Source organism: Rhinatrema bivittatum, chromosome 13 (genome assembly GCF_901001135.1).
Source record: "Rhinatrema bivittatum chromosome 13, aRhiBiv1.1, whole genome shotgun sequence".
Classification (NCBI taxonomy): Eukaryota; Metazoa; Chordata; class Amphibia; order Gymnophiona; family Rhinatrematidae; genus Rhinatrema; species Rhinatrema bivittatum.
The window spans coordinates 38,684,620-38,711,789 of record NC_042627.1 but is presented as its reverse complement, the minus strand read 5'-3'; the positions used below and the strand labels follow the sequence as shown (position 1 = coordinate 38,711,789).

Here is a 27,170-nt window from a genome sequence, read left to right as displayed (position 1 = left end):
TTAAATCTGTTTTCTTTGAAACCGCTGACAGAGAGTAAGGTGTTTCCCAAGATTTCTGTAAGACGGTATGTAATAGTTCCTGTGGTGGAAGAGATGTTGGTTCTCCCGGAGTATCGAAAATCTTTAGGAGACCAAAGGTTTCTGATCTAGGGTCTGTCTCCTTTTGTACCTCCAGATGTAATATCGTGCCCAATTTTTCTAAAAATTTTGGGTAGGTCAGGTCCTCTGGAGGGGAATACGATTCGTGCGGTTGTTCCTGTGGATCCGATGGGAGTCCGATAGATGACGATGGGGATGTTTGCGGAGACAGAGGATTGATAGGTGTATCGTGTTGTTGAATTGGTCAAATTGGTCGTTTTGCTATTGGGGATGCTGGAGGTTCCACCGACGGTTCTCTAGAGGAACGTATACTGTGTTCCGGGGAACTCACAGATAGATCGTTAGACATCTTAAAGGATGATTCAAGAGTTTCATAAAGCCCTGCCAATGATTGGGATAATTGAAAAAATGCCTTTTTTGTTTGAGGAGGCATTGTTGAACGACCAGATTGTTTTGGTAATTCACATAGTTTAGGTTGCACCGGAGGAATTTGAGGAGAAGCACTTGGCATATCATACTTCCTCCCCAACCTGCCCTCCGTGGTCCTAACAGACTTATCTGAGGATGTAGATGCAGCAGAGGAAGTGATTTGTATTATGTCTCGATGAGATAAGGTGTCTGCACTGCATGCGTGAGAGGACCTAGATGTAGAAGGGCTCACTTCCCATGTGTCCCTCGCCTTCACAGCCTTTTGATGTGAGTGATGTGATCGCCTATGGTGATGGTGTGACGATGATCCTGTGTGGATTCTACTTCCTGACGGCGATCGTCTTATGCGTTTTGATTTCACCTCTGTGGACCTGGACTCTGAAGAGTCCAACAGGATAAACATCCTGCATGAGACTAAATACAAAATTGAATCTTTATGGGTAGAAATCCCTTGTGTGTCAGGGAAGACTACAGTGATAGGGGTATACTACCGTCCACCTGGTCAAGATGGTGAGATGGACAGTGAAATGCTAAGAGAAATTAGGGAAGCTAACCAAATTGGTAGTGCAGTAATAATGGGAGACTTCAATTACCCCAATATAGACTGGGTAGATGTATCATCGGGTCACACTAGAGAGATAACGTTCCTGGATGGAATAAATGATAGCTTTATGGAGCAATTGGTTCAGGAACCGACGAGAGAGGGAGCAATTTTAGATCTAATTCTCAGTGGAGCACAGGACTTGGTGAAAGAGGTAACGGTGGTGGGGCCGCTTGGCAATAGTGATCATAATATGATCAAATTTGATTTAATGACTGGAAAAGGAACAGTGTGCAAATCCAAGGCTCTCGTGCTAAACTTTCAAAAGGGAAACTTTGATAAAATGAGAAAAATTGTTGGGAAAAAACTGAAAGGAGCAGCTACAAAAGTAAAAAATGTCCAAGAGGCGTGGTCATTGTTAAAAAATACCATTCTAGAAGCACAGTCCAGATGTATTCCACACATTAAGAAAGGTGGAAAGAAGGCAAAACGATTACCGGCATGGTTAAAAGGGGAGGTGAAAGAAGCTATTTTAGCCAAAAGATCCTCATTCAAAAATTGGAAGAAGGATCCAACAGAAGAAAATAGGATAAAGCATAAACATTGGCAAGTTAAATGTAAGACATTGATAAGACAGGCTAAGAGAGAATTTGAAAAGAAGTTGGCTGTAGAGGCAAAAACTCACAGTAAAAACATTTTTAAATATATCCGAAGCAGAAAGCCTGTGAGGGAGTCAGTTGGACCGTTAGATGATCGAGGGGTTAAAGGGGCACTTAGAGAAGATAAGGCCATCGCGGAAAGATTAAATGATTTCTTTGCTTCGGTGTTTACTGAAGAGGATGTTGGGGAGGTACCCATAATGGAGAAGGTTTTCATGGGTAATGATTCAGATGGACTGAATCAAATCACGGTGAACCTAGAAGATGTGGTAGGCCTGATTGACAAACTGAAGAGTAGTAAATCACCTGGACCGGATGGGTATACACCCCAGAGTTCTGAAGGAACTGAAAAATGAAATTTCAGACCTATTAGTAAAAATTTGTAACTTATCATTAAAATCATCCATTGTACCTGAAGACTGGAGGATAGCAAATGTAACCCCAATATTTAAATAGGGCTCTAGGGGCGATCCAGGAAACTACAGACCGGTTAGCCTGACTTCAGTGCCAGGAAAAATAGTGAAAAGTGTTCTAAACATCAAAATCACAGAACATATAGAAAGACATAATTTAATGGAACAAAGTCAGCATGGCTTTACCCAGGGCAAGTCTTGCCTCACAAATCTGCTTCACTTTTTTGAAGGAGTTAATAAACATGTGGATAAAGGTGAACCAGTAGATACAGTATACTTGGATTTTCAGAAGGCGTTTGACAAAGTTCCTCATGAGAGGCTTCTAGGAAAAGTAAAAAGTCATGGGATAGGTGGCGATGTCCTTTCGTGGATTGCAAACTGGCTAAAAGACAGGAAACAGAGAGTAGGATTGAATGGACAATTTTCTCAGTGGAAGGGAGTGGACAGTGGAGTGCCTCAGGGATCTGTATTGGGACCCTTACTGTTCAATATATTTATAAATGATCTGGAAAGAAATACGACGAGTGAGATAATCAAATTTGCAGATGACACAAAATTGTTCAGAGTAGTTAAATCACAAGCAGATTGTGATAAATTGCAGGAAGACTTTGTGAGGCTGGAAAATTGGGCATCCAAATGGCAGATGAAATTTTAATGTGGATAAGTGCAAGGTGATGCATATAGGGAAAAATAACCCATGCTATAATTACACAATGTTGGGTTCCATATTAGGTGCTACAACCCAAGAAAGAGATCTAGGTGTCATAGTGGATAACACATTGAAATCGTCGGTGCAGTGTGCTGCTGCAGTCAAAAAAGCAAACAGAATGTTGGGAATTATTAGAAAAGGAATGGTGAATAAAACGGAAAATGTCATAATGCCTCTGTATCGCTCCATGGTGAGACCGCACCTTGAATACTGTGTACAATTCTGGTCGCCGCATCTCAAAAAAGATATAATTGCGATGGAGAAAGTACAGAGAAGGGCTACCAAAATGATAAGGGGAATGGAACAACTCCCCTATGAGGAAAGACTAAAGAGGTTAGGACTTTTCAGCTTGGAGAAGAGACGACTGAGGGGGGATATGATAGAGGTGTTTAAAATTATGAGAGGTCTAGAACGGGTAGATGTGAATCGGTTATTTACTCTTTCGGATAGTAGAAAGACTAGGGGGCACTCCATGAAGTTAGCATGGGGCACATTTAAAACTAATCGGAGAAAGTTCTTTTTTACTCAACGCACAATTCAACTCTGGAATTTGTTGCCAGAGAATGTGGTTCGTGCAGTTAGTATAGCTGTGTTTAAAAAAGGATTGGATAAGTTCTTGGAGGAGAAGTCCATTACCTGCTATTAAGTTCACTTAGAGAATAGCCACTGCCATTAGCAATGGTTACATGGAATAGACTTAGTTTTTGGGTACTTGCCAGGTTTTTATGGCCTGGATTGGCCACTGTTGGAAACAGGATGCTGGGCTTGATGGACCCTTGGTCTGACCCAGTATGGCATTTTCTTATGTTCTTATGTTCTTAATGAGGTACATCCAGAGACTGATGTTTTCGTTTTAACCCATGTGGTATCGAATGATACGGGTGTTTGGACTGTCGTAGTCCATTGTGCTTCGATTTCTTTGTTGTCGTGTGCTCCAATGTCTTCAGCGCCATGTGCGCTGATGTTTTCTGTAAGTTGTGTGCATATTGTGACTTATGTGCATAAGTCTTTGGCGCCATTGCTTCCGGCGCCGAGCACGCAGAAGTGTCTAGTGATGTGCGCGCAGACGTCTCCGGGTCTGTACACGTAGTCTTCGGCGCCTTGTGTGCGATTGTTGTCTGCGCTGTGTGCGCCGATGTCATTTTGGGCGCAGAAGGTTTATGCGCAGACGGTGATTTGGGCGCGGAAGGTACTTTGGGCGCATAAGTTGTAGGTGCTGAAGTTTTAAGCACCGTTGCTTCTTCCGCCGATCTCTGAGGCTCTCTCGGTCCTGTCGAATCCGATGGCCCATGTCGTCTCAGCAAGTCCTTACCTCCAAGCTTGGAGGGCTGAGGATCCCACGACGATGATCGTTTTTGCGATGGAGCCGTTGTTGTCGAGGGGCCAGGTGAAGAATGAGCCTCCGATGGCTCCGAAAAAGTGAACAGTTCCCGTATCCTATAAGCCCGCTGTTTTTGGGCTCTAGGAGACATTCAGGCACAAAATTCACAATTTTGTAAATTGTGCTCTGGCCCCAGGCATCGGTAACATCGGTCATGGCCATCCGTGACTGACATTACCTTGCCACAGGTACATGGTTTAAACCCCGACTTTTTTGACATTTTTAAGAAAAAATAATAAACGCTGAGGAGAAGTCAGCCCCGTGTGCGATCCCGCTCGTGGAAAGAACAGACTGAGGAGAATCTGTTACTTTCCTACGCGAGAACACACGTGCAGCCGCAGAGAGCTAAAATCTAAATCTCTGCTTGGTAAAGCTCCGCCTCCCGGACCTGATTGACAGATCCCCCATGACAGCATGACTAATTCAGCCCTGCTATCGACGGAAAAAATTCTGGTTTAATTTTACTGCTTACTTACTGCAGATCGTAGGATGAATATTTTATAATACTCAAGTATCAAGATGGTACTAATCTAAGCAGTAAAAGAAGATTAAAAATGCCATAGACAAAGCAAGTTGGAACTGTATAACTCATAAATCTAACTCACCTCAAAATTCTTAGAGGGGACTGATCGCTACTTGCTAAATCTTATTAAAGGCTGTCAGGAAAATCTGCACATTCCCTTTCTAAGTTATCACACAGTCCATAGCATCATCTACTGGCAAAATTAAAGAATGTAACATCAGAATTTAAACCAAGTTGTTCAGTCTTCAACAACCAGAAATCCCACGACAACTTGGAATCAGAAGATATGTATTAAACAGATATAAGGCATCAGAATACCATTCTTATAAATATCTCTAAGGCATGTAGAGACAAACAAATTACAGATACTTGGGGTAGCCTGCATGGAGCAGGTGCTGCTACCCTAATAAAAAAAAAAAAACTTGTTGGGAAGACTGGATGGACTTTTTTGGTCTTTATCTGCCATATTTCACTATATTATTATGTATAAACCTTCAATTTTTACCTGTTACCACCCAACATCAGAACACGGAGGGAGCGCAAATTTGAAATGCCATTTATTTCTTCAATCTGATTACTAAATAAATCCAAGAATATGAGACGCCGCAAATTGCCAAGATTCTGGATCCGAGTTAAGAAGTTCTGCTGTAAGTTTAACAGACAAAGCTGCTCCTCCCCTTCAATGACTGGAAAAACTGACAAGTTTTGTCTGAAAAGAAATGGCAGACCCTAAATAACATCAATTAAAAAGTTATAATTAGCTTATATAAAAACGAGCCGAGTGTGTCACACAACATGCACTCAATTACAGGGCACAAGGCATTCAGCAAAAGAACAGAAATATGTGAGGAAAATATGTCACACTCGAAAATATAAATGACAATATAAGCATTTATTATTATTGATATATTATATTAAAAATAACTATATATATACACACACACACACACACACACAAAGTGCTTAGCCCGATGCTGTCTGTCACTGGGGAGTGGGCTTCGCGGGCATGTGCCAGCACACATGCGCTCCCTACTTCCCAGCAGGCTTGGTATGTCCAGAACATGTGTGGAAAAGTGGAGCGGGTGGTGGGTGGAGTGTGCATGTGCATGACCTACTAGTCTTAAACAGATAGGGCTGGGCTGGTGCAGCTTCCTGCCTGCCTCTCAACCAAACCCACTTCAACAATGGAACACTTGACTCCCAAACCCCATTCCCCCTGAGCGCCTAGCCTTGGTTCCCGTCCCTGCCCCTTCCCTAAGCATGACTGAATAAAAGAACTCACTGGCCTTCCACAAATCGCCCCCCCCCCCCTCCCCATCCTAGTCCTTACCCCAACATGGTCTGGCACCAGCCTCAGGCTCATCGGTGGCCATTTTGGAAGGCAGGAGCAACTGGGGATCAGTCCTGCCTGTGGAAGTCCGCCCCCCCCCCCCCCCACCAAGCCATGATGAGGTAAGGCCTCGGGTGGGAGGAGGTCGGGAAGCCAGTGAGGCCTTTAAGTTGGTTTGTGGGTGGAGAAAAGGGAATTTTTGTTTAATTTGGGTGCTTCAGGCTTTGTGTTTTTTCTTTGTGTCTTATTTTTGCTAATGGTAGTTAGGCCGGGAAGAGGCACAGGGATGACTGAGTTCAAGGTGGCGGAAAGGGGCAGTAGAACATGCTAGGGTCAAGCTGGGAGCGGCAATGTGCGCTAGGTGGAACTGGGAGAGAGACAGAGTATGCTCTGGTTGGGCTGGTGGGGGCAGGACAGGGAGTGCTGGAGCCAGGATGATGAGGGAAGTCAATGCTGGGGTCGACGGGGAGGGTGGGTCCGAGTATGCAGAGGTCTGACTTGGGGGGAGGGAGGGTCAGAGTGTAGTGGGGTCAGTCTGGGGAGTGAGGCTCATAATGTGCTGAGGTTGGGGTAGGCATGGGGGTCAGAGTGTGCTGGGCTTGGGCTAGTGAGGGAGGTCAGACTATGCTGGAATTAAGCTGGGGGGAGGAGGTCAGACCAGTGAGGGGAGCCAGTCTGCTGGGTCTGGGGCAGAGTGTGTTGGGAGTACTGAGGTGAAGCATCAGAGTATACTGGGTATGGGCTGAGGAGAAAAGAAGTAGTGCTGAGTACTACAAGGGAGTGCTAGTGAATTTCAATGGGTTTCAGCTAATATATATATATACACATCCAACACTGATGTAACAACACAATATTAACAAATTAGCATAGCATAGGAAAGTTTCTGGTAATGTTTGTTGGGGAACGTTCCATGGAGAATTAATTCAACAGAAAGAAAAGCGGAAGCCGATCCAGTTGGCTGTAGAGCAATGAAGAAAACAAGAATCGGATGATGGAATAAGCCCTTTATTGAAATTTGTCTGACTCGGGCCGAGTTTCGCTCTTTTATATAGAGCTGCCTCAGGGGCAATTAATTTGGGCAGGACTTATGGTATGCCTGCAGGGCCGATGCCACAGTGTCGTACATAAACTAGAAACTTATAACCTGTTGTGTCATGAATCTCTACTTTGATTGTGTGGTAGTACCACGCAGCACCATTAGCGAAGATGACTTCATTCAGTTTGCATCGTAAAACACAGAAATCGATTGCGGCTTTACCTTTGTTGATACACACCGCAGTCACACAATTTCTAACTGTGTTTTACGATGCCAGAGTCGGGCAAATTTCAATAAAGGGCTTTTTCCATCGTCCGAATTAATTCAACAAACATTACCAGCATCCTTAATATCTTTTTTCAGCATTTATTATAAGATTTAGTGAAGGTGGGAAATAATTTAAAAGATATATAGGGAACTAATTCAAGAAGCATTAACTGTGTTCTTAATACCCCTTTTTCAGTATTCCTTACAAGATTTGGTGAAGATACTATATGCTGATGGGTAATGCTTAAGAAAAATGAATCCTTACAATATATAGTTGTGTATCTGTCTTTAATAGTTTTTGATCATAGATAAAACAGTTGCAATAATATTAGCAGTAAAATTAGGAAGAGATTGTAATATATGTTATGTTTTTATGTGGATGAATGAGTGAATAGGATGTTGAGCTCACAGTGTGATTGATGTGTGGAAACATTGGTAATTTAGAGAAGCATTTACTCTTGAAATTTTAATATGGTTTGATATATTATTGCTTTAGTATATTTTGTAATAAAAGATTTTTGTAGCCTTTGATGGTGATACTCTCAAATACACATATATTATGACTTGTTGAGGACCCACATAATTGAAGTAGTTAAAGCCAAATCATTCTGTGCAGACACTTTCAACACTGGTTTATTTTTCTGTTTTCTATCATGAATGTTTTAAAATGGTTCAGATTCTTAAATGGTACAGATATATAGAGCACAATTTCCTTTTCATCGAAGTCCACTCACAAGTCAGTTTGAAATTACTTCCTAGTGATGCCTAGCACTGTTAACCTTTAGAAAAAGAAAATGTTTGAATACAAACGCTGTGTTCCAGACTCAATGGTGCTGAGCATTGCCATGTGGAAAGTCCCTGGTTCAATCCTTGTCTTCTTATCTCTGGGATTGGCTGGGAATACAGTGAAGGAAGTCATGGCCATTGATTAAGGGTGACACCTAGTGGCCGGATTCAGGGCCCATAATTGCAGGGTTCCTGAAAGAGTCCCAATACATAGCACCTGGCCCAGGACCGTCATTGCAATGACCAGTCTAGATATGTTGAGGGAGATAAAGAAATAGGGAAAAATCCCTAGGTAGGTGCAAATGAAGGCTCACAGAAGAGGGAGGGATGCCTATACTAACCTGCCCTTGCACTTTAGGCCAGTTAGCACATAGGATTTTGATAGGCTCAGCATGCACACACTACAAGGCCCATGCACCATTTATAATGTATAGATGCTAGGCAAATCATTACCTTTAGTGACTAGATCTAAGGGGGATTTTAGCATGCATACTAAAATAAAATTTGGCATCAGGTTTAATTACTCAGCACCTTTATATTCCAACAAATATGGAACCCCTATATTCTATTAAATGCTGACTGTCCAAATTTTTTTGTGTTCTGCATAAAAAGGTTAGGTTTCTATTTCCTTACAGAGGTTTCTGCATGTTCTATTCTTAAGTTATAATGCATCCTACATATCTTTTTCCACCTGAGAGAGACAATTCCCCACCTTTCCAGGTTCAGCAGATCTGGATTTGCTGCTTTCTCTTCAGCAGAGCGCTGCACAATTGGAACGCCTCCCTTTTTAATCCTTATCAAACTGGAGTGATCCCCTAATAGACAAGAGCATAAATCAATGAATCAATGACCCCCTTAGTTTCCCTGCCCTAACTCTGCCCCTGTAGCTACCCACTTTTTAAGTTCCTAAATTTAGGAGCCTAGTGAAACAAGGGCCAATTTAGGAGCCTAACTCTCGGGCCAATACAGTAAAGTCTGCGGGAGAGCGGGCGAGCACGATTCAGTATTTAAATTAGGTCCGGCAGTAGATCCGGGTAAAAGGAGGCGCTAGGGATACTAGCGCGTCCCTAGCGCCTCCTTTTTGACAGGAGCGGCAGCTGTCAGCGGGTTTGACAGCCGATGCTCAATTTTGCCGGCATCGGTTCTCGAGCCCGCTGACAGCCATGGGCTCGGAAACCGGACGCCGGCAAAATTGAGCGTCCAGTTTTCGGCCCGACAACCGCGGGCCGAATTCAAATTTATTTTTTTTTTAAACTTTTTTTTACTCTTCGGGACCTCCGACTTAATATCGCTATGATATTAAGTCGGAGGGTGCACAGAAAAGCAGTTTTTACTGTTTTTCTGTGCACTTTCCCAGTGCCGGAAGAAATTAGCGCCGCCCTTTGGGTCGGCGCTAATTTCTGAAAGTAAAATGTGCGGCTTGGCTGCACATTTTCTTTCTGTATCCCGCGCGCATACCTAATAGGGCCATTAACATGCATTTGCATGTTGAGGGCCTATTAGGTACCGCGGGTTGGACGAGCGTTTTCCTCCCCTTACTGAATAAGGGGTAAGGGAAAACGCGCATCCAATAGCAGGCTATTGGACAAGGATAATATCGGCCTGTAAGAAAGTTAGGAGTCTAAACTCTTTGAAAATTGGCCTCTAAATGTCTATGGGCAAAACCTTCTATAAATCAGATTTTAAAAGTCCATTCAAACATGGTGTATTACAGTTTTAGAGTGATGATATTTGTTTTCAAAGCTGTACAGAGCTGTAAAGTAAAAGAAAGGGGAAGATGTATTTGCACAGGCGTGAATAATAAAGGTCAACAAATAAATAATAGATGGTACCTTTTTATTGGCGTAAATTAAGAGGCATTAATGCTCACCTTAAACGCACATTAACGCAGGGGTAAGCTAACACCCATGTACAACCAGCATTAATGTATGCTATTTATAAGTACATTAGCATTTCCACTGGTTCTTCAACAATAACAGTGCTGATGTCAGAAGGCCTATATACAGAAAGGCATAGTAAGGTGGCACGGCTCATCCACTGGAAACTGTGTGACCACTAACAAACATCACACCACTGGAAAAGCACTCCGATCATGACCCAAGAGAACTATAGGGGCAGATTCTAAAAGCCCTACGCGTGTAAATCCAGCTGAATTTATGCGCTTAGGGTGTTACGCACGCAGAGCCTATTTTGCATAGGACTGGCAACACATGCAAAGCCCTGGGACGCACATATGCCCGGAGCTTGAAAAAAGGGGCGGGGTGTGGGCGGTCTGGGGTGGGGTGAGGAGCGGTGGGGGCATGGCCAGAGGCCTTTGTAGGGCCGCTCGGCCGGTGTGCACAACCTATGCCTGCCCGGAGGCAAGCGCAACTTGTAAAAAGCAAAATTGCTCAACTTGTAATAGCTGTTATTCCAGGACAGCAGGATGTAGTCCTCACATATGGGTGACATCATGGATGGAGCCCTATTGCGGAAAACTTTCTGTCAAAGTTTCTAGAAACTTTTGACTGGCACTCTGAGCCCAATGAGCATGCCCAGCATGCCATGATATTCTCAGCCACAGGGGTCTCCCTTCAGTCTCGTATGTAGCAATAAGCTTTAGCAAAAAATAAAATAAGGGGAGCTCGAGAGAGGAGTGAGCGTGAGACATCAGCCCATACCTGCATTCGGTGAGAGACCCTCCCTCCGGAACAGCCCAAAGTCACCCGTTTAACATCTAGCGGTGAGGAACAACTTTCGGCTTGAGAGGAGGTGGCACCGAGTGACGTCAGAGGAGTGCGTCTTCCTTAAATTTGGAGGCAGATGGCGCATAGCCGACGTTGGCGCGCTGCCTAAGCAGCGCGCTCCGTAAGGGGCGCACAGCTTGGTCCGACTTAGGCCGGCAAAGGCGAGAAAGCGCCAACCCTCTTTGACAAGGATTTGGAATTGTTTCTCAGGCAAGCTCTATATCTCATCAATTATTTCGGGATACAGAAAAGTGAGTAAAGGATTCAATTTGTTTGACTATTAATTAAGTTCTCATTATTTTTTTTAATGCCGCATACAAAGCGGAAGGGCAAGGTCCGACAAGATGCCTCGACCCCAGTCAGACCGAGCCCGGGGCAAACAATATTGACAAACTTCTACCCACAATCAGAGTTCTTTACCCCGGAAGGTCCCGTTACAAAGGAGGGAGAAGAGCAAACTCCGCCTTCGTTGGGAGAGGTGAGCTTAAGTCCCGGGGCTCCAGTTATTCCAGCTCCTCCAAAAAGCAGTTCAATTACTACTGGTCTAGGCCTTACTGATATACGGATTCCGTTTGAACAGTTAAGCCCGTTCGAGGAGGACCGGGGTGAAAGAGTACTGCATGAAGTAGGAAAACGTCTTCGGATCTCTCCTCTTAAGATGACAACTGAAGTTCAAGAGAACTTGGGAGCTGTTGGTCCCTCAATTCCATCAATAGGAGTGGTACCGAATCCATTAATAGGTAACATTGCTGACCTGGAGCAACTTAGTTTAGATTTTTCATCTCCTATGCCTGAGGCCATGCGTGGGAACCCTAAAGCAGTTAAGAACATAAGAACATAAGAAATTGCCATGCTGGGTCAGACCAAGGGTCCATCAAGCCCAGCATCCTGTTTCCAACAGAGGCCAAAACCAGGCCACAAGAACCTGGCAATTACCCAAACACTAAGAAGATCCCATGCTACTGATGCAATTAATAGCAGTGGCTATTCCCTAAGTAAAATTGATTAATAGCCATTAATGGACTTCTCCTCCAAGTACTTATCCAAACCTTTTTTGAACCCAGCTACACTAACTGCACTAACCACATCCTCTGGCAACAAATTCCAGAGCTTTATTGTGCGTTGAGTGAAAAAGAATTTTCTCCGATTAGTCTTAAATGTGCTACTTGCTAACTTCATGGAATGCCCCCTAGTCCTTCTATTATTCGAAAGTGAAAATAACCGAGTCACATCTACTCGTTCAAGACCTCTCATGATCTTAAAGACCTCTATCATATCCCCCCTCAGCCGTCTCTTCTCCAAGCTGAACAGCCCTAATCTCTTCAGCCTATCCTCATAGGGAAGCTGTTTCATCCCCTTTATCATTTTGGTTGCCCTTCTCTGTACCTTCTCCATCGCAACTATATCTTTTTTGAGGAGAAGTCCATTACCTGCTATTAAATTCACTTAGAGAATAGCCACTGCCATTAGCAATGGTTACATGGAATAGACTTAGTTTTTGGGTACTTGCCAGGTTCTTATGGCCTGGATTGGCCACTGTTGGAAACAGGATGCTGGGCTTGATGGACCCTTGGTCTGACCCAGTATGGCATTTTCTTATGTTCTTATGTTCTTATGAGATGCGGCGACCACAATTGTACACAGTATTCAAGGTGTGGTCTCACCATGGAGCGATATAGAGGCATTATGACATTTTCCGTTCTATTAACCATTCCCTTCCTAATAATTCCTGACATTCTATTTGCTTTTTTGACTGCTGCAGCACACTGAGCTGATGATTTTAAAGTATTATCCACTATGATGCCTAGATCTTTTTCCTGGGTGGTAGCTCCTAATATGGAACCTAACATTGTGTAACTACAGCAACGGTTATTTTTCCCTATATGCAACACCTTGCACTTGTCCACATTAAATTTCATCTGCCATTTGGATGCCCAGTCTTCAAATCTTGCAAGGTCCTCCTGCAATGTATCACAGTCTGCTTGTGATTTAACTACTCTAAATAATTTTGTATCATCTGCAAATTTGATAACCTCACTCGTCGTATTCCTTTCCAGATCATTTATATATATATTGAAAAGCACCGGTCCAAGTACAGATCCCTGAGGCACTCCACAGTTTACCCTTTTCCACTGAGAAAATTGACCATTTAATCCTACTCTCTGTTTCCTGTCTTTTAACCAGCTTGTAATCCACGAAAGGACATTGCCTCCTATCCCATGACTTTTTAGTTTACGTAGAAGCCTCTCATGAGGGACTTTGTCAAACGCCTTCTGAAAATCCAAATACACTACATCTACCGGTTCACCTTTATCCACATGTTTATTAACCCCTTCAAAAAAATGAAGCAGATTTGTTAGGCAAGACTTCCCTTAGGTAAATCCATGTTGACTATGTTCCATTAAATCATGTCTTTCTATATGCTTTACAATTTTGTTCCTGAGAATAGTTTCCACTATTTTTCCCGGCCCTGAAGTCAAGCTCACTGGTCTATAGTTACCTGGATCGCCCCTGGAGCCTTTTTTAAATATTGGGGTTACATTGGCCACCCTCCAGTCTTCAGGTACAATGGATGATTTTAATGATAGGTTACAAATTTTAACTAATAGATCAGAAATTTCATTTTTTAGTTCCTTCAGAACCCTAGGATGCATACCATCCGGTCCAGGTGATTTGCTACTCTTTAGTTTGTCAATCTGGCCTACTACATCTTCCAGGTTCACAGTGATTTCGTTCAGTTCGTCTGACTCATCACCCCTGAAAACCATCTCCGGAACTGGTATCTCCCCAACATCCTCATTAGTAAACACGGAGGCAAAGAATTAATTTAGTCTTTCTGCAATGGCCTTATCTTCCCTAAGAGCCCCTTTAACCCCTCTGTCATCTAATGGTCCAACCGACTCCCTCACAGGTTTCTTGCTTTGGATATATTTTTAAAAGTTTTTATTATGAGTTTTTGCCTCTATGGCCAATTTCATTTCAAATTTTCTCTTCGCCTGTCTTATCAATGTTTTACACTTAGCTTGACAATGCTTATGTTTTACTATGGAAATGTTATGGCATGCCATGAATATGTTACAGAATAATATAATGAAGTTAAATATTAATATTAAAGAGATGCAAAATGTATTGTTAAATTTAAATCCCATGGTAACAAACTATGGGACAGTTTTGTCTAAGGTTCAGGAAGATGTTTCTTCAATTAAAAATGTTCAATCTACAATAATACGGGGGGAAATGGCACTTACAAGAAAAGTTGAGTTATTGGAAAATTCTGTTAGATATTCTAACTTGAGATTTGTTAATTTCCCCAAATGTAAGATGGTTTCACCGAAGGAACAGCTTAAAAATTATTTTTGTGAAATATTGACATGGCAACCAGATAATTTCCCATTGATTATTAATGCTTATTTCATTAATGTAAAGAAAATGTCAGAGCAAATGGTACAAGATACTTCTTTAAATGTCACAGAGTTAATAGAAACATCTTTTTCTTCCCAAGTAGAACAGAGAGGTACTCTTATAGTTAAATTTGCACTGTCTTCTGACAGAGATAGAGTTTTAAAAACATTTATGTTAAAAAGAAACTCTCTCTACTTAGGGCAAAAAATTTGGGTATATCCAGATGTGGCTAAAGAAACGCAAGATAGAAGGAAGAGATTTATAACTCTGGCTAATATTGCGAGAACTTTTGGAATTCAAATTATGATACGATTCCCATGCAAATGTGTCATGCAGGTAGATGGAATGAAATATGTATATTTTGATCTGTCTCAGTTAGAGAGATTCCTGGAAGAGCGAAGGCACAGAAATGTGGAAGTTTAGTACCAAATTAAATCAATCTAAATTTAAACTGGATTAATAGAAATATTATACTCTGTTTCTTTTTCTGTTATAAAGAGTAACTAATATTATATTTTAATTTTTACTGCTAATTGCTCTATTAGTTCCCCCTTTGTTTAGTACCTAGGGAACAGGTGATTTGTTATGTTAGTATTTTTGTTGGAAATTTCTGTAATACATATAATGTAAACCTGTTTTCCTTAAAGATATTCAATGTTAATAATTGGATAATGTAATTTGGAAATTCATAAATAAATAATGAAAAAAAATAAATAAATAAAATAAAATAATAAAACGTATCGGACCCATCTCCGCGGGGTGGCGGGTGGGTTTCGTGAGGACCTCATCCTCCTGTCCTGGGATAACACCTATTACAAGGTAAGCAATTTTGCTTTATCCCAGGACAAGCAGGATGCTAGTCCTCACATATGGGTGAATAGCAAGCTACAGGCTGAGTCATTTTGTAGTGAAGCAACACTGAAGTATTGTTGGTGAAAATGAGGCAGCCGAAGATCACAGTAGGTTGGATGTAGAAGGAGTTGGGGTTATACTGGAAACAAGTTCTTTAAGACAGATTGTCCATAGGCTGAATCTTGTCGTCCTTCTTTGTCTAAACAGTAATGAGCTGCAAAGGTGTGAAGAGAACTCCAAGTTGATGCTTTACATATGTCAAGAATTGGCACTGAACGATAATGTGCTACTGAGGATGACATTGCTCTTACTGAATGTGCCTTTACTCGCCCTTGGAGAGGAAGGCCTGCTTTTTCATAGCAGAACTGTATGTAATCTGCTAGCCAGTTGGAGAGAGTGTGCTTGCCCACTGTTTTACCTGGTTTGTTTGGATCAAAAGATACAAAGAGTTGAGTGGATTTCCTGTGGACTGCAGTGCAGTCTAAGTAATATGCTAGCATAGAAACATAGAAATGACGGCAGAAGAAGACCAAACGGCCCATCCAGTCTGCCCAGCAAGCTTCACACATTTTTTTCTCATACTTATCTGTTTCTCTTAGCTCTTTGGTTCTATTTCCCTTCCACCCCCGCCATTAATGTAGAGAGCAGTGATGGAGCTGCATCCGAGTGAAATATCAAGCTTGATTAGTTAGGGGTAGTAGGGGTAGTAACCGCCGCAATAAGCAAGCTACACCCATGCTTATTTGTTTTACCCAGACTATGTAATTCAGCCCTTATTGGTTGTTTTTCTTCTCCCCTGCCGTTGAAGCAGAGAGCTATGCTGGATATGCGTGAAGTATCAGTTTTTCTTCTCCCCTGCCGTTGAAGCAGAGAGCTATGCTGGATATGCGTGAAGTATCAGTTTTTCTTCTCCCCTGCAGTTGAAGCAGAGAGCTATGCTGGATATGCGTGACTTATGCTGGATATGCGTGACTAGCACACGTTTACAGTCCAAGGTATGTAAGGCCCGTTCCCCTTGGTGAGAATGAGGCCTTGGAAAGAATGTGGGCAAAACTATGGATTGGTTCAAGTGGAATTCCATAACTACCTGTCATGTAGGAATTTTGTATAGGGTGAGTACGTGACAAGTGCTTGTAACTCACTAACCCTTCTAGCAGATGTAATGGCTATGAGGAAGATAGTCTTCCACGTGAGAAATTTAAGATCACAGGAAGTCATGGGTTCAAAAGGAGAACGCATGAGCCTTGTTAAGACCAGATTCAGGTCCCATTCTGTGACTGGTGGCCAAATTGGTGGTTTAAGGTGAGTTAAACCTCTCATAAACCTGCTGACAAGAGGTTGTATGGATATGGGTGCATCGCCTAACTTATTATGGTAAGCTGAGATTGCTCTTAAGTGTACTCTTACAGATGAGGTTTGGAGACCAGAGTCTGAAAGATGGCATAAATAGTCTAATAGAGAAGTTGTGGGGCAGGAGAAAGGGTCAATGTCCTTTTGCGTGCACCACAAAGTAAACCTTTTCCATTTCGAAGAATAGTTCTTTCGCGTGGAAGATTTACGTGAAGCTATAAGCACTTGAGAAACATTGGATGAAAGATTGAGTGGTTGTAAGATCAAGCTTTCAACATCCACGCTGTCAGGGATAGGGATTGAAGGTTGGGATGGCGCAACCGACCCTGATCCTGAGTTATGAGTTATGAGAGTGGAAGCTACACCCAGGCGAATTGGTTCTCTGATCGAGAGGTCTAGAAGTTTGGGAAACCATACTTGTCGAGGCCAATACAGGGCTATGAGTATCATGGACCCCTTGTCCTGTTGTAGCTTCACTAGAGTTTTGGTTATGAGCGGTATTGGAGGATACGCGTATAGCAGGCCTGAGTTCCAAGAGCAAGCAAAGGAATCCTTTGCTGGCTGGTGTTTGTGTCTGTGCAGAGCGCAGAATTTGTCCACGTTGTGATTCAGGTGTGATGCAAAGAGGTCTATTGTTGGTTGCCCCTAACACTGAAATATCCTGGTCGCTACTAAGGGATCCAGGGACCACCGTGTGGTTGGAACTGACGACTGAGGCGATCTGCCACTACATTGTGAATGCCTGCCAGATAAGTGGCCCGGAGAAACATTGAGTGTGTTAGGGCCCAGTCCCAAATCTGTGTGGCTTCTTGACAAAGGGGATATGAGCCCGTACCTCCTTGTTTGTTCAGGTACCACATGGCTACTATATTGTCCGTTTGAATCAGAACAGTCTTGTGTGAAAGGCAGTCCTTGAAAGCATGCAGAGCATAACGTATAGCTCGAGTTCCAAGAAATTGATTTGAAATGTTGCTTCGAGTTTTGTCCACGTACCTTGGGTTTGGAGATTGTCTATGTGAGCTCCCCAACCTAAGGAGGATGCATCTGTAGTTAAAGTTATCTGTGGGACTGGTTGTTGGAAGGGCAGGCCCTTGTGCAAGTTGTCCTTGTTCGCCCACCAAAGTAGAGATGAACGCAGCTGGTGGGTTACTTGAATTGGAGAGGACAGTGGTTGAATGGCTTGGATCCATTGTGATCTTAAAGTCCATTGGGTTATTCTCATGGCTAGTCTTGCCATAGGAGTGACATGAACTGTGGAGGCCATGTGGCCTAGTAAGGTTAGAAACTGATGAGCTGTTGCTTGTTTCTTCGAGTGGAGCGAGTTTGCCAATAGGGAAAGTGTCTCTGCCCGATCGTCGTGTAGAAAGGCTTTTGAGAGGATGGTGTTCAATTCTGCTCCGATGAATTGAAGCAGGTGAGATGGAATGAGATGGGACTTTTGATTATTGATGAGAAAACCCATGGAGTGAAGTAGAACAATTGTTCGGTTGAGAGAAGTTAGTGCTCCTTGTTGAGATTGACTTCTGATGAGCCAGTCGTCGAGATAAGGGAAGACGTGGACATTTCCTTGTGTAAGTATGCTGCTATTACTGCCAGGCATTTTGTGAATACTCTGGGAGCTGAAGCGAGTTCGAACAGTAGTACTCTGAACTGGAAATGTTGATGACCCACCAGGAAGCGCAGATACTTGCGATGAGGAGGGAGTATTGGAATGTGAGCATAAGGGTCTTGTAGATCCAGAGAACAAAGACAATATCCTGTTTGGAAGCATGGTGCCTAGAGATACCATCCTGAACTTTTCTTTCTTCAGAAATTTGTTGAGATTTCTGAGGTCTAGGATGGGACGTAGGCCTCTGGTTTTCTTTGGAATGAGGAAATAACGGGAGTAGAATCCTCTGCCCTGCTGAGACAGGGGCACCGGCTCTACGGCTCTATCCCTCAGAAGGGTGGATAATTCTGCTTGTAGATGAATTATGTGATTTTCGTTTAGTGAAAGAGGTTTTGGAGGGGAGTCTCTTGGAGTTGAGAGGAAATTGAGTTGGTAACCTCGAGATATTATTGAGAGTACCCATTGGTCTGTTGTTATCTATAACCAATGGTTGTAGAAGGAGGAAACTCGGCCTCCTACTGGCAGAGTTGGTTTTGGATTGTGGATATGGCTTTGGTCTCTGGTAGTGGCCTCAAAAACCTGCAGCCGGTCCAGTCTGCAGTGGAGGTTGAGGCCTAGCAGCTCTAGGCTGCCTGGGTTGAGATCTTTGCTGCGGACGAGAAGATCTGCCCCTGGATGCTGGAGGATAGTAACGACTCTGTCTGTAGAAAGGCTTTCGAGATTCCTTCCTTGGAGGACGGCAAGATGATGATGCAGCAGAGTCTTGCGGAACTGACGACAGTTGGCGCAAGGTTTCCGTATTTTCTTTCAGTTGGGCCACAGCATCCTGTACCTTTGAGCCAAAGAGGTTGTCACATATGCATGGCAAATCAACTAGTTTTTCCTGTACCTCAGGCCTGAGGTCAGAGGCTTTCAACCATGCCCAGCGACGTGCACTTATACCTGAGGCCTCTACTCTCGAAGCTGTTTCAAAGTTGTCGTAAGCAGCTCGGACTTCATGTTTTCCCGCTTCAAGTTCTTTGTGTATTATGGCCTGAGCTGCTTCTTGGTACTGCTGAGGCAGGGAGTTGGAAAGTTCTTGCATCTGCTTCCAAAGATTCCTCTGGTATTGCGTCAAATATAGCTGATATGACGCAATCCTTGAATTGAGCATAGCTCCCTGGTATACTTTCCTGCCAAAGGAGTCCAGGAATCTGTGGTCCTTCCCAGGAGGAGTGGAGGAATGAGGTCTTACTCTCTTGGATTTCTTCTGTGCCAACTCAACAACAACTGATTGATGTGGCAGTTGTGATTTTTGGTATCCAGGAACATTTTGGACCAGATAAGTGGTGTCCACTCTTTTGTTAATAGGTGGAACTGAGCATGGATGTTCCCAGAGTCTATGCTGTAATTCCAACAGTAATTCATGGACAGGGATGGCTAGGACCTCTTTTGGAGGGTCCATGAACTGTAAAACTTCCAAAGTTTGCTATCTCGTGTCCTCTTCAGATATCAAGTTAAATGGTATTGTGTCTGCCATGTCCTTAACAAAATTAGTAAAGGACAAATCCTCTGGGGGGATTTCTTCCTACCTTCCGGAGGAGAAGGGTCAGACATAAAGCTCTCAGAGGAAGTATCCGTATGCTTGTCTTCCCATGAATCATATGGTTCTTCTCTATAAGGAGACGTGGGAGAAGACCTCGAAGATGGAAAAAGTCCTGAAGGTCCTGGCTGTGGATCATCAAACAATGTCCGTCCAGGAACTTCTTCATTTGGTTTAGATGGAATAGATTTCGGTGGGAGAGCACCGATGATTGCTTCAAATCTATCCATCAGGAGTTGAAATAACGCCAATTCCGGTTGTCCTGGGGCCCCAGGCACTGGCATCGGTATTGTCGGAATTGGTTCCGGCATTGGTCCAGGTATCGGCGACGGTAAAGGCGTCAGCGTCGGTAGATGCTTTGGTACCGGTGCAGTCAGCGGCTTTGATGTTGGTACCGGCATCGGCGGGAATGCCGGCATCGGTGCGGGCACTGGCATCGGTGCGGGCATTGATGGTCAATGGACCTGTAATGCTTGCAGCACCAATTGGCGGATAAATCCGCTCAATTCCTCCGTGATAGCTGGTGCAGGCAGAGCAGCTACACGTGGTGGCGGTGGAGGTGTTATCGGTCCTTCCACAGGGCCCTGTGGAGGTTTGATGGCTGGTACATCGGGAGGAGGTGAACGCCTCGGCGTCGAAGGCCTTGGTATTTCTTGAACATGAGGCCATTTGGCGGTCGATTTCTCTGGGGACAGTAGAGCCTCCGGAATCGATGGATGGCGATGTCGATGCCGATGCTTCGGTCGATGTTCCGCCGCTTACCTTGTCGATGCCACGGATGGGGTCGGCGATGAATGATCCCCTGAACTTTCCGGGTGACATTTTTTGAGAATTAGACGTTTTGAAACTCCGGCCGGAGATGATTGAGTGGACGTCGATGGAGAAGGTAAAAGTTGTAGGTGGAACAAGTGTTCCATCTTTTCTTGTCGGGCCTTTCGACCCTTCGCGATCATTTCAGCACACTTTGGGCAGGATGTTACATCGTGTGTTTGGCCCAAACAAAGTACACACTTGAGGTGTGGATCTGTAATGGACATGGTCCGATTACAATTGGGCCATTTTTTGAATTCCATGGCCATATTTCCCTCGACAGCCGTCAATGAAAATGAGAAGAAAAATATTTTTACTCAAAAGAGTCAAAATGAGACAAAAATTACTCACCGGCCGGTGGTAACGCGGGAGACCCCGATATGGGAGAGAAATAATTGCTTTTAAATCTGATTTTTAGTCAGAAATGTATGTGAGAAAACTCACACAGGCTCCTGCTCAGCGATGCCAAAAGCAGCAAGGAAAAACGAAGACTGAAGGGAGACCCCTGTGGCTGACAATATCATGGCATGCTGGGCATGCTCAGTGGGCTCAGAGTGCCAGTCAAAAGTTTCTAGAAACTCTGACAGAAAGTTTTCCGCAATACGACTCCATCAATGACATCACCCATATGTGAGGACTAGCATCCTGCTTGTCCTGGGATAATAAAAGTTAGGGGGGTTTTAGGTAAGGCTGGGGGGGGCGGCGGAGGGAACGGGGAAAGCCATCGGGGCTCCCCTAGGGCTCGGCATGCGCAAGGTGCACTAGTGTGCACCCCCTTGCGCGCGCCGACCCCGGATTTTATAACATGCATGCGGCTGCGCGCGCATGTTATAAAATCGGGCGTACGTCTTAAAATCCGGCCCATAGGGAATTAAGATGTTGTGATCTCTTGAGACATTCCTGTCCCAACTGATAAAACACCTGATGCAAGAAAGCCAGATACTGTGGTAAAGGATCCACGCACAAAAAACAGCATTGTTGATAGAAGTGTCAGTACCAAATGACTATTCTGTGGACTGTGTGGAGAAAATGAAGATCCTCAAGTACCAAACGATGCAATTAGAGACCAAGAAAATGTGGCAGAAAGATACGAAAACTGTTCCAACACTATTGGGAACCACTGGCCTGATTAAAAAGGACTTCCATGTTGCCTATACATATTGCTATGAACTCCAGAAGGAAGCTCTCTTTGGCACAATGCATTAGCAGTAAATTTGCAAGATTGAGATCAGACTTAACCTACCCTGGCTTACAAGTGAGGCTCATTCCTTTCAAGATATGCACATAATTGACCCATTTGGAAGCTTAATTCTCCCCCCCGAAACACTAATATGCATGCAAATGATAAGAAAAAAATATGTATTTAAATTGCATCACTGAGTATTAATGCTGGATGTACTATTCCCCTTCCAAAATGATGTCCTGCTCTACTGCAAGAATCAAAGTGTCCATGGTGCGTTTTTGGATTTGGTGTTGTTGCCAGCAGGAAGGAAACCTGCTCCCTCCAGCCAGTAAAGATTTCAGCAGCATTTGGAGCGAGTGAGACCTGGGACAGTGGGAGGAGGGAAAAGGGGGTGCTTGAAGAGTAAAAGGTTGAAAGGTGGGGCCCAATTTGAACTTGGGGCTGAGGAGCAGAAGGAATGTTCCACACTAATCAGTCTTTTCTCCTTTGGGCCAGTTAACTCAGCGAGGCAGTGTTACTATGGCTGTAATCTTTTGAGCATGGCCATCTTAACACTGCTCTGTTGTAGATTTCATTATTTTAGCATATTGGTACACTAGGAGTAATGACCAGCCAAATTAAAACCTGTAGATAACACTTTTTAAACACAGGTTAGTAAACAAAACACTAAATACCATCGCACAGAAAGTAAGCAGGCGCTCAATGCTGAGCGCCCGCTTTCTTAACATGTGCCCAACCACCCCTCCTGGGGTCCCAATGTTATATTCAAATGACCTACCACACTGAAAAGGACGGACTAGGGAAAAATGTGTGCCCCTAGTGTTGCGGTTCGGTCCGCGAGGCTCGCGTCCCGGCCCTTACCTCGGAGGTCTTTTCCAGCTAGCAGTGAAGCGGAGTCAGATCCTGGGCGTCTCCGCGGGGGAGATGCCATTGCTGGCCAGCCTCTAGGCGCGCGCGGCTACCCCACACCTTTCTAGACAGTTTCCCGCCCGAGGATGGCTCCGCCCCTAGTCTGACGTCAGACGCCGTGGCCTACTTAGGGTCACCGCGGACGCCTGATCAGGGCCTTGCAACAGGGTTCCTTCGGTCCCCCGTTGCCTCGAGCCCTGGAGTTCGCTAGCGTTCTAGCCACTCCGTTCTTGCCTGCCTGCCTGCCTGCCGTGCTGGTACTTGTCTTGCTCTCTTGTACCGGCTTCTTCCTTCCCAGCCTGCCTACAGCCCAAGCCTGGTTCCTGCCTGCCCACAGCCCGAGCCTGGTTCCTGCCAGCCCACAGCCCGAGCCTGGTTCCTGCCTGCCCACAGCCCGAGCCTGGTTCATAAGAACATAAGAACATAAGAAATTGCCATGCTGGGTCAGACCAAGGGTCCATCAAGCCCAGCATCCTGTTTCCAACAGAGGCCAAACCAGGCCACAAGAACCTGGCAATTACCCAAACACCTAGAAGATCCCATGCTACTGATGCAATTAATAGCAGTGACTATTCCCTAAGTAAACTTGATTAATAGCAGTTAATGGACTTCTCTTCCAAGAACTTATCCAAACCTTTTTTGAACCCAGCTACACTAACTGCACTAACCACATCCTCTGGCAACAAATTCCAGAGATTTATTGTGCGTTGAGTGAAAAAGAATTTTCTCCGATTAGTCTTAAATGTGCTACTTGCTAACTTCATGGAATGCCCCCTAGTCCTTCTATTATTCGAAAGTGTAAATAACCGAGTCACATCTACTCGTTCAAGACCTCTCATGATCTTAAAGACCTCTATGATATCCCCCCTCAGCCGTCTCTTCTCCAAGCTGAACAGCCCTAACCTCTTCAGCCTTTCCTCATAGGGGAGCTGTTCCATCCCCTTTATCATTTTGGTTGCCCTTCTCTGTACCTTCTCCATTGCAACTATATCTTTTTTGAGATACGGCGACCAGAATTGTACACAGTATTCAAGGTGTGGTCTCACCATGGAGCGATATAGAGGCATTATGACATTTTCCGTTTTATTAACCATTCCCTTCCTAATAATTCCTAACATTTTATTTGCTTTTTTGACTGCTGCAGCACACTGAGCTGACGATTTCAATGTATTATCTACTATGACGCCTAGATCTCTTTCTTGGGTGGTAGCTCCTAATATGGAACCTAACATCGTGTAACTACAGCTAGGGTTATTTTTCCCTACCAGTTTCAGCCAAGTCTGGTTCCTGCCAGCCTCAGCCAAGCCTAGTACCTGCCTGCTTCCGCTCCACCAGCCGCCGTACCTGTCCAAGGTCCAACTCCGAGCTTCGCCTAAGTCCCAGTGGTCGGGCCCCTACGGGCTCCTCCCAGGGGGGGCTCCGACTTCCAGGGTGAATCACCTAAGTCCCAGCAGCTGGGCTCCTAAGGGCTCCTCCCGGGGGAGTACCAGCTTCCAGGGTGAAGCTGACACCGTCGGCCGCCAGAGATCTGCCTCCCGGCCTGTCTAGTTGAGACCAGTGAAGCCCTTCCCAAGTCTCCTGTAGGCCGGCCCAAGGGTCCACTAGTCATATAGTTCACAAAAGATTGCAAGGCCATGGACTCGGCAGACGCCCCAGAGTCCTAGGATCCTCCTGGGCTACGCCAACAATTGCAACAACAACAGTACTTGGACGTACTCGCCGGCTCCCTGGGGCAACTGGTTGCCAGAATGGACGCATTGGATGCCCCATCCCAGCCCGTGGTGGACTCAGGTCCTTCCTTGCCCGCCGCCTCGATGACCCAACTGCCGGCACCCTTGTGCTATGCCGGAGACACTAGGACTTGTCGAGGATTTTTAAATCAGTGGTTCATCTGCTTCTCCTTATTGCCCCGCCAGTTCCGCAACGATTCAGTCAAAGTTGCATACATCCTGTCTCTGCTCGACGGGAGGGCCCTGGTTTGGGCCTCTCCCCTTTGGGAGAACAATGACCCTGCCCTGAATGATCTGCAGCAGTTCATCCTTATCTTCAAGCAGGCATTCGATGAACCTGCCTGCCGGGCTACTGCCACCTCGGACCTCTTGCAGCTGTGTCAAGGGACTCGCTCCTTAGCTGATTATGCTATGGAATTTAGGACCCTCGCCCAGGAGGTGGGGTGGCAAGATGGTAGCCTCAGGGCAATCTTCTTGGAAGGTCTCTCCGGGCGAATTAAGGATGAGATCGCAGCCCGAGAGATCCCAGAAGACCTCAGTGCCCTGATAGATATGGCCGCCCGAATCGACCGTCACCTGCAGCAAAAGCCACAGGAATCCCGCCAGAGGAGACCCAGTCCGCCACGTGCTTCACCACGACCGCTTCCACCACAGAGGACCCCTCGTCCAGAGGTTCCCGCTTCTGAACCCATGCAATTGGGTCATGCTCCGCTCTCCAAGGAGGAGAGACAGCAATGACGCTCGCTAGGCTTATGCCTATATTGTGGCCAGAAGGGTCACTTTTTGGCACGTTGCCAAGAGCGGGCGGAAAACACCAAAGCCTAGGGGGTTGAGAGGAGCTCCTCCTAGGCTGTGCAACTGCTCCCCATTGCACCTTGCCAGTTGTCCTAGAATACCCAGGGGGGTCTCTGGAGACTTCTGCCTTCCTGGACTCTGGCGTGGAGGGTAATCTTATTCATGAGCAACTAGTTACACAACTGGGGATTCCTATCGTGGAACAAGAAGTCCCCTTGCGGATCACCTCCATTCCAGGTACGCGCTTACCTGGGTGAATCCTGGCCTCCACTGTCCCGCTGACGGTCCGCACTGGGGCGATCCATGTGGAGGAGATAGCCTTCTTAGTGCTGGAGAAGGCTATCCACCCCCTGGTGCTTGGACTACCCTGGCTCCAATGACACTCTCCTACCATCCAGTGGTCTACTATGCAGATCACCAGCTGGAGTCCCTTCTGTATGAAACACTGTATGAAACTGCCTAGACCGCCCGCCAGCCTGCTCGCGCATGCTGCACTTGGTCCACTCGCTCCCTGGGAGGGAGTCACGGATGTCTTTTCCAAGACTGGGACAGAGATTCCACCGCAGCATCGCCTGTACGATCGCTCCATCAATCTTCTGCAGGGGAGACGCCATTGCTGGCCAGCCTCTAGGCGCGCGTGCGCGCGGCTGCCCCACACCTTTCTAGACAGTTTCCCACCCGAGGACGGCTCCGCCCCTAGTCTGATGTCAGACGCCGCGGCCTAATTAGGGTCGCCATGGACGCCTGGTCAGGGCCTTGCAACAGGGTTCCTTCGGTCCCCCATTGCCTCGAGCCCCGGAGTTCACTAGCGTTCTAGCCACTCCGTTTTTGCCTGCCTGCCTACCGTGCTGGTACTTGTCTTGCTCTCTTGTACCGGCTTCTTCCTTCCCAGCCTGCCTACAGTCCAAGCCTGGTTCCTGCCTGCCTATAGTCCAAGCCTGGTTCGTGCCTGCCTACAGCCCAAGCCTGGTTCCTGCCAGCTTCAGCCCAAGCCTGGTTCCTGCCTGCCCACAGCCCGGACCTGGTTCCTACCAGCTTCAGCCAAGTCTGGTTCCTGCCTGCCTACAGCCCGAGCCTGGTTCCTGCCAGCCTCAGCCAAGCCTGGTACCTGCCTGCTTCCTCTCCACCAGCCGCCGTACCTGTCCAAGGTCCAACTCCGAGCTTCGCCTAAGTCCCAGCGGTCGGGCCCCTACGGGCTCCTCCCGGGGGGGGGGGGGGGGCTCCGACTTCCAGGGTGAATCACCTAAGTCCCAGCAGCAGGGCTCCTAAGGGCTCCTCCCGGGGGAGTACCAGCTTCCAGGGTAAAGCTGACACCGTCGGCCGCCAGAGATCTGCCTCCCGGCCTGTCTAGTTGAGACCAGTGAAGCCCTTCCCAAGTCTCCTGTAGGCCGGCCCAAGGGTCCACTAGTCATATAGTTCACATCACCTAGCGCGTCCCTAACACCTCGGTGCTGGGAGCCCATAGCTTCCTCCCCCCAGGGGAGGAAGCTATGGGCTATGGCCTCCCCCCTTCCTGCCCTAAGCTTCCTCCCCCCAAGGTCTGTTCTCCGATTGGTCCTTTGCAACTGCTTAGAAGCATGTTGAAGTGCACAATACTTTCCCTCCCCCAAACCAACCATGCCCACTCTTTCCTGCAGGTGCATCTATGTGCGCTGGGAAATAGTTTGCTTACTTTTATCTGAACTAAGGAAAGGTAATTTTCAAGTGGGTAAAACACACATTTTTGAAATTGCTCCCTAAACCCATGATTTTGGGAAAAAATAATTCTAATGTTAGAAAATCTACCTTTGACACAGCAGGCGTCCCCTTGACTCTTTGAAACATTTAGAACCGATCTGTGAGAAGCCGGTCTGCTCCTGGACTTTCCTGGAACAAAAGGATTCATTTCTCCAGATGGTCCCAATGGCAGAGACTCTATATGTTTCAGTTCTGTGGAAAAAACATCTATTGCGCTGGCAACTGTTGGAGCCAGTCTCCCACGCGCAATAGGACTTGATAACCTTCCATCCCCTAAACCAAAAAGGGAAAAGAAATCTACATTTGTTTACA

At 45.6% G+C, this 27,170-nt stretch overlaps 1 protein-coding gene across 3 annotated transcripts in view; it reads right to left on the bottom strand.

Annotated features, from left to right (window-relative positions):
• Nucleotides 1–27,170, bottom strand: part of LRRC49 (leucine rich repeat containing 49) — a 315,450-nt gene that overhangs the window by 249,759 nt on the left and 38,521 nt on the right. For 2 of the 3 annotated variants that reach the window (XM_029575276.1, XM_029575278.1), the window contains exons 3-5: nt 26,907–27,131; nt 8,886–8,988; nt 5,260–5,463 (exon numbers count right to left, since the gene is read on the bottom strand). In XM_029575276.1, the coding sequence (XP_029431136.1) occupies nt 5,260–5,463; nt 8,886–8,988; nt 26,907–27,131 (532 nt within the window). The remainder of the gene's footprint in view (nt 1–5,259; nt 5,464–8,885; nt 8,989–26,906; nt 27,132–27,170) is intronic. The other variant, XM_029575277.1, reaches the window with a different exon arrangement.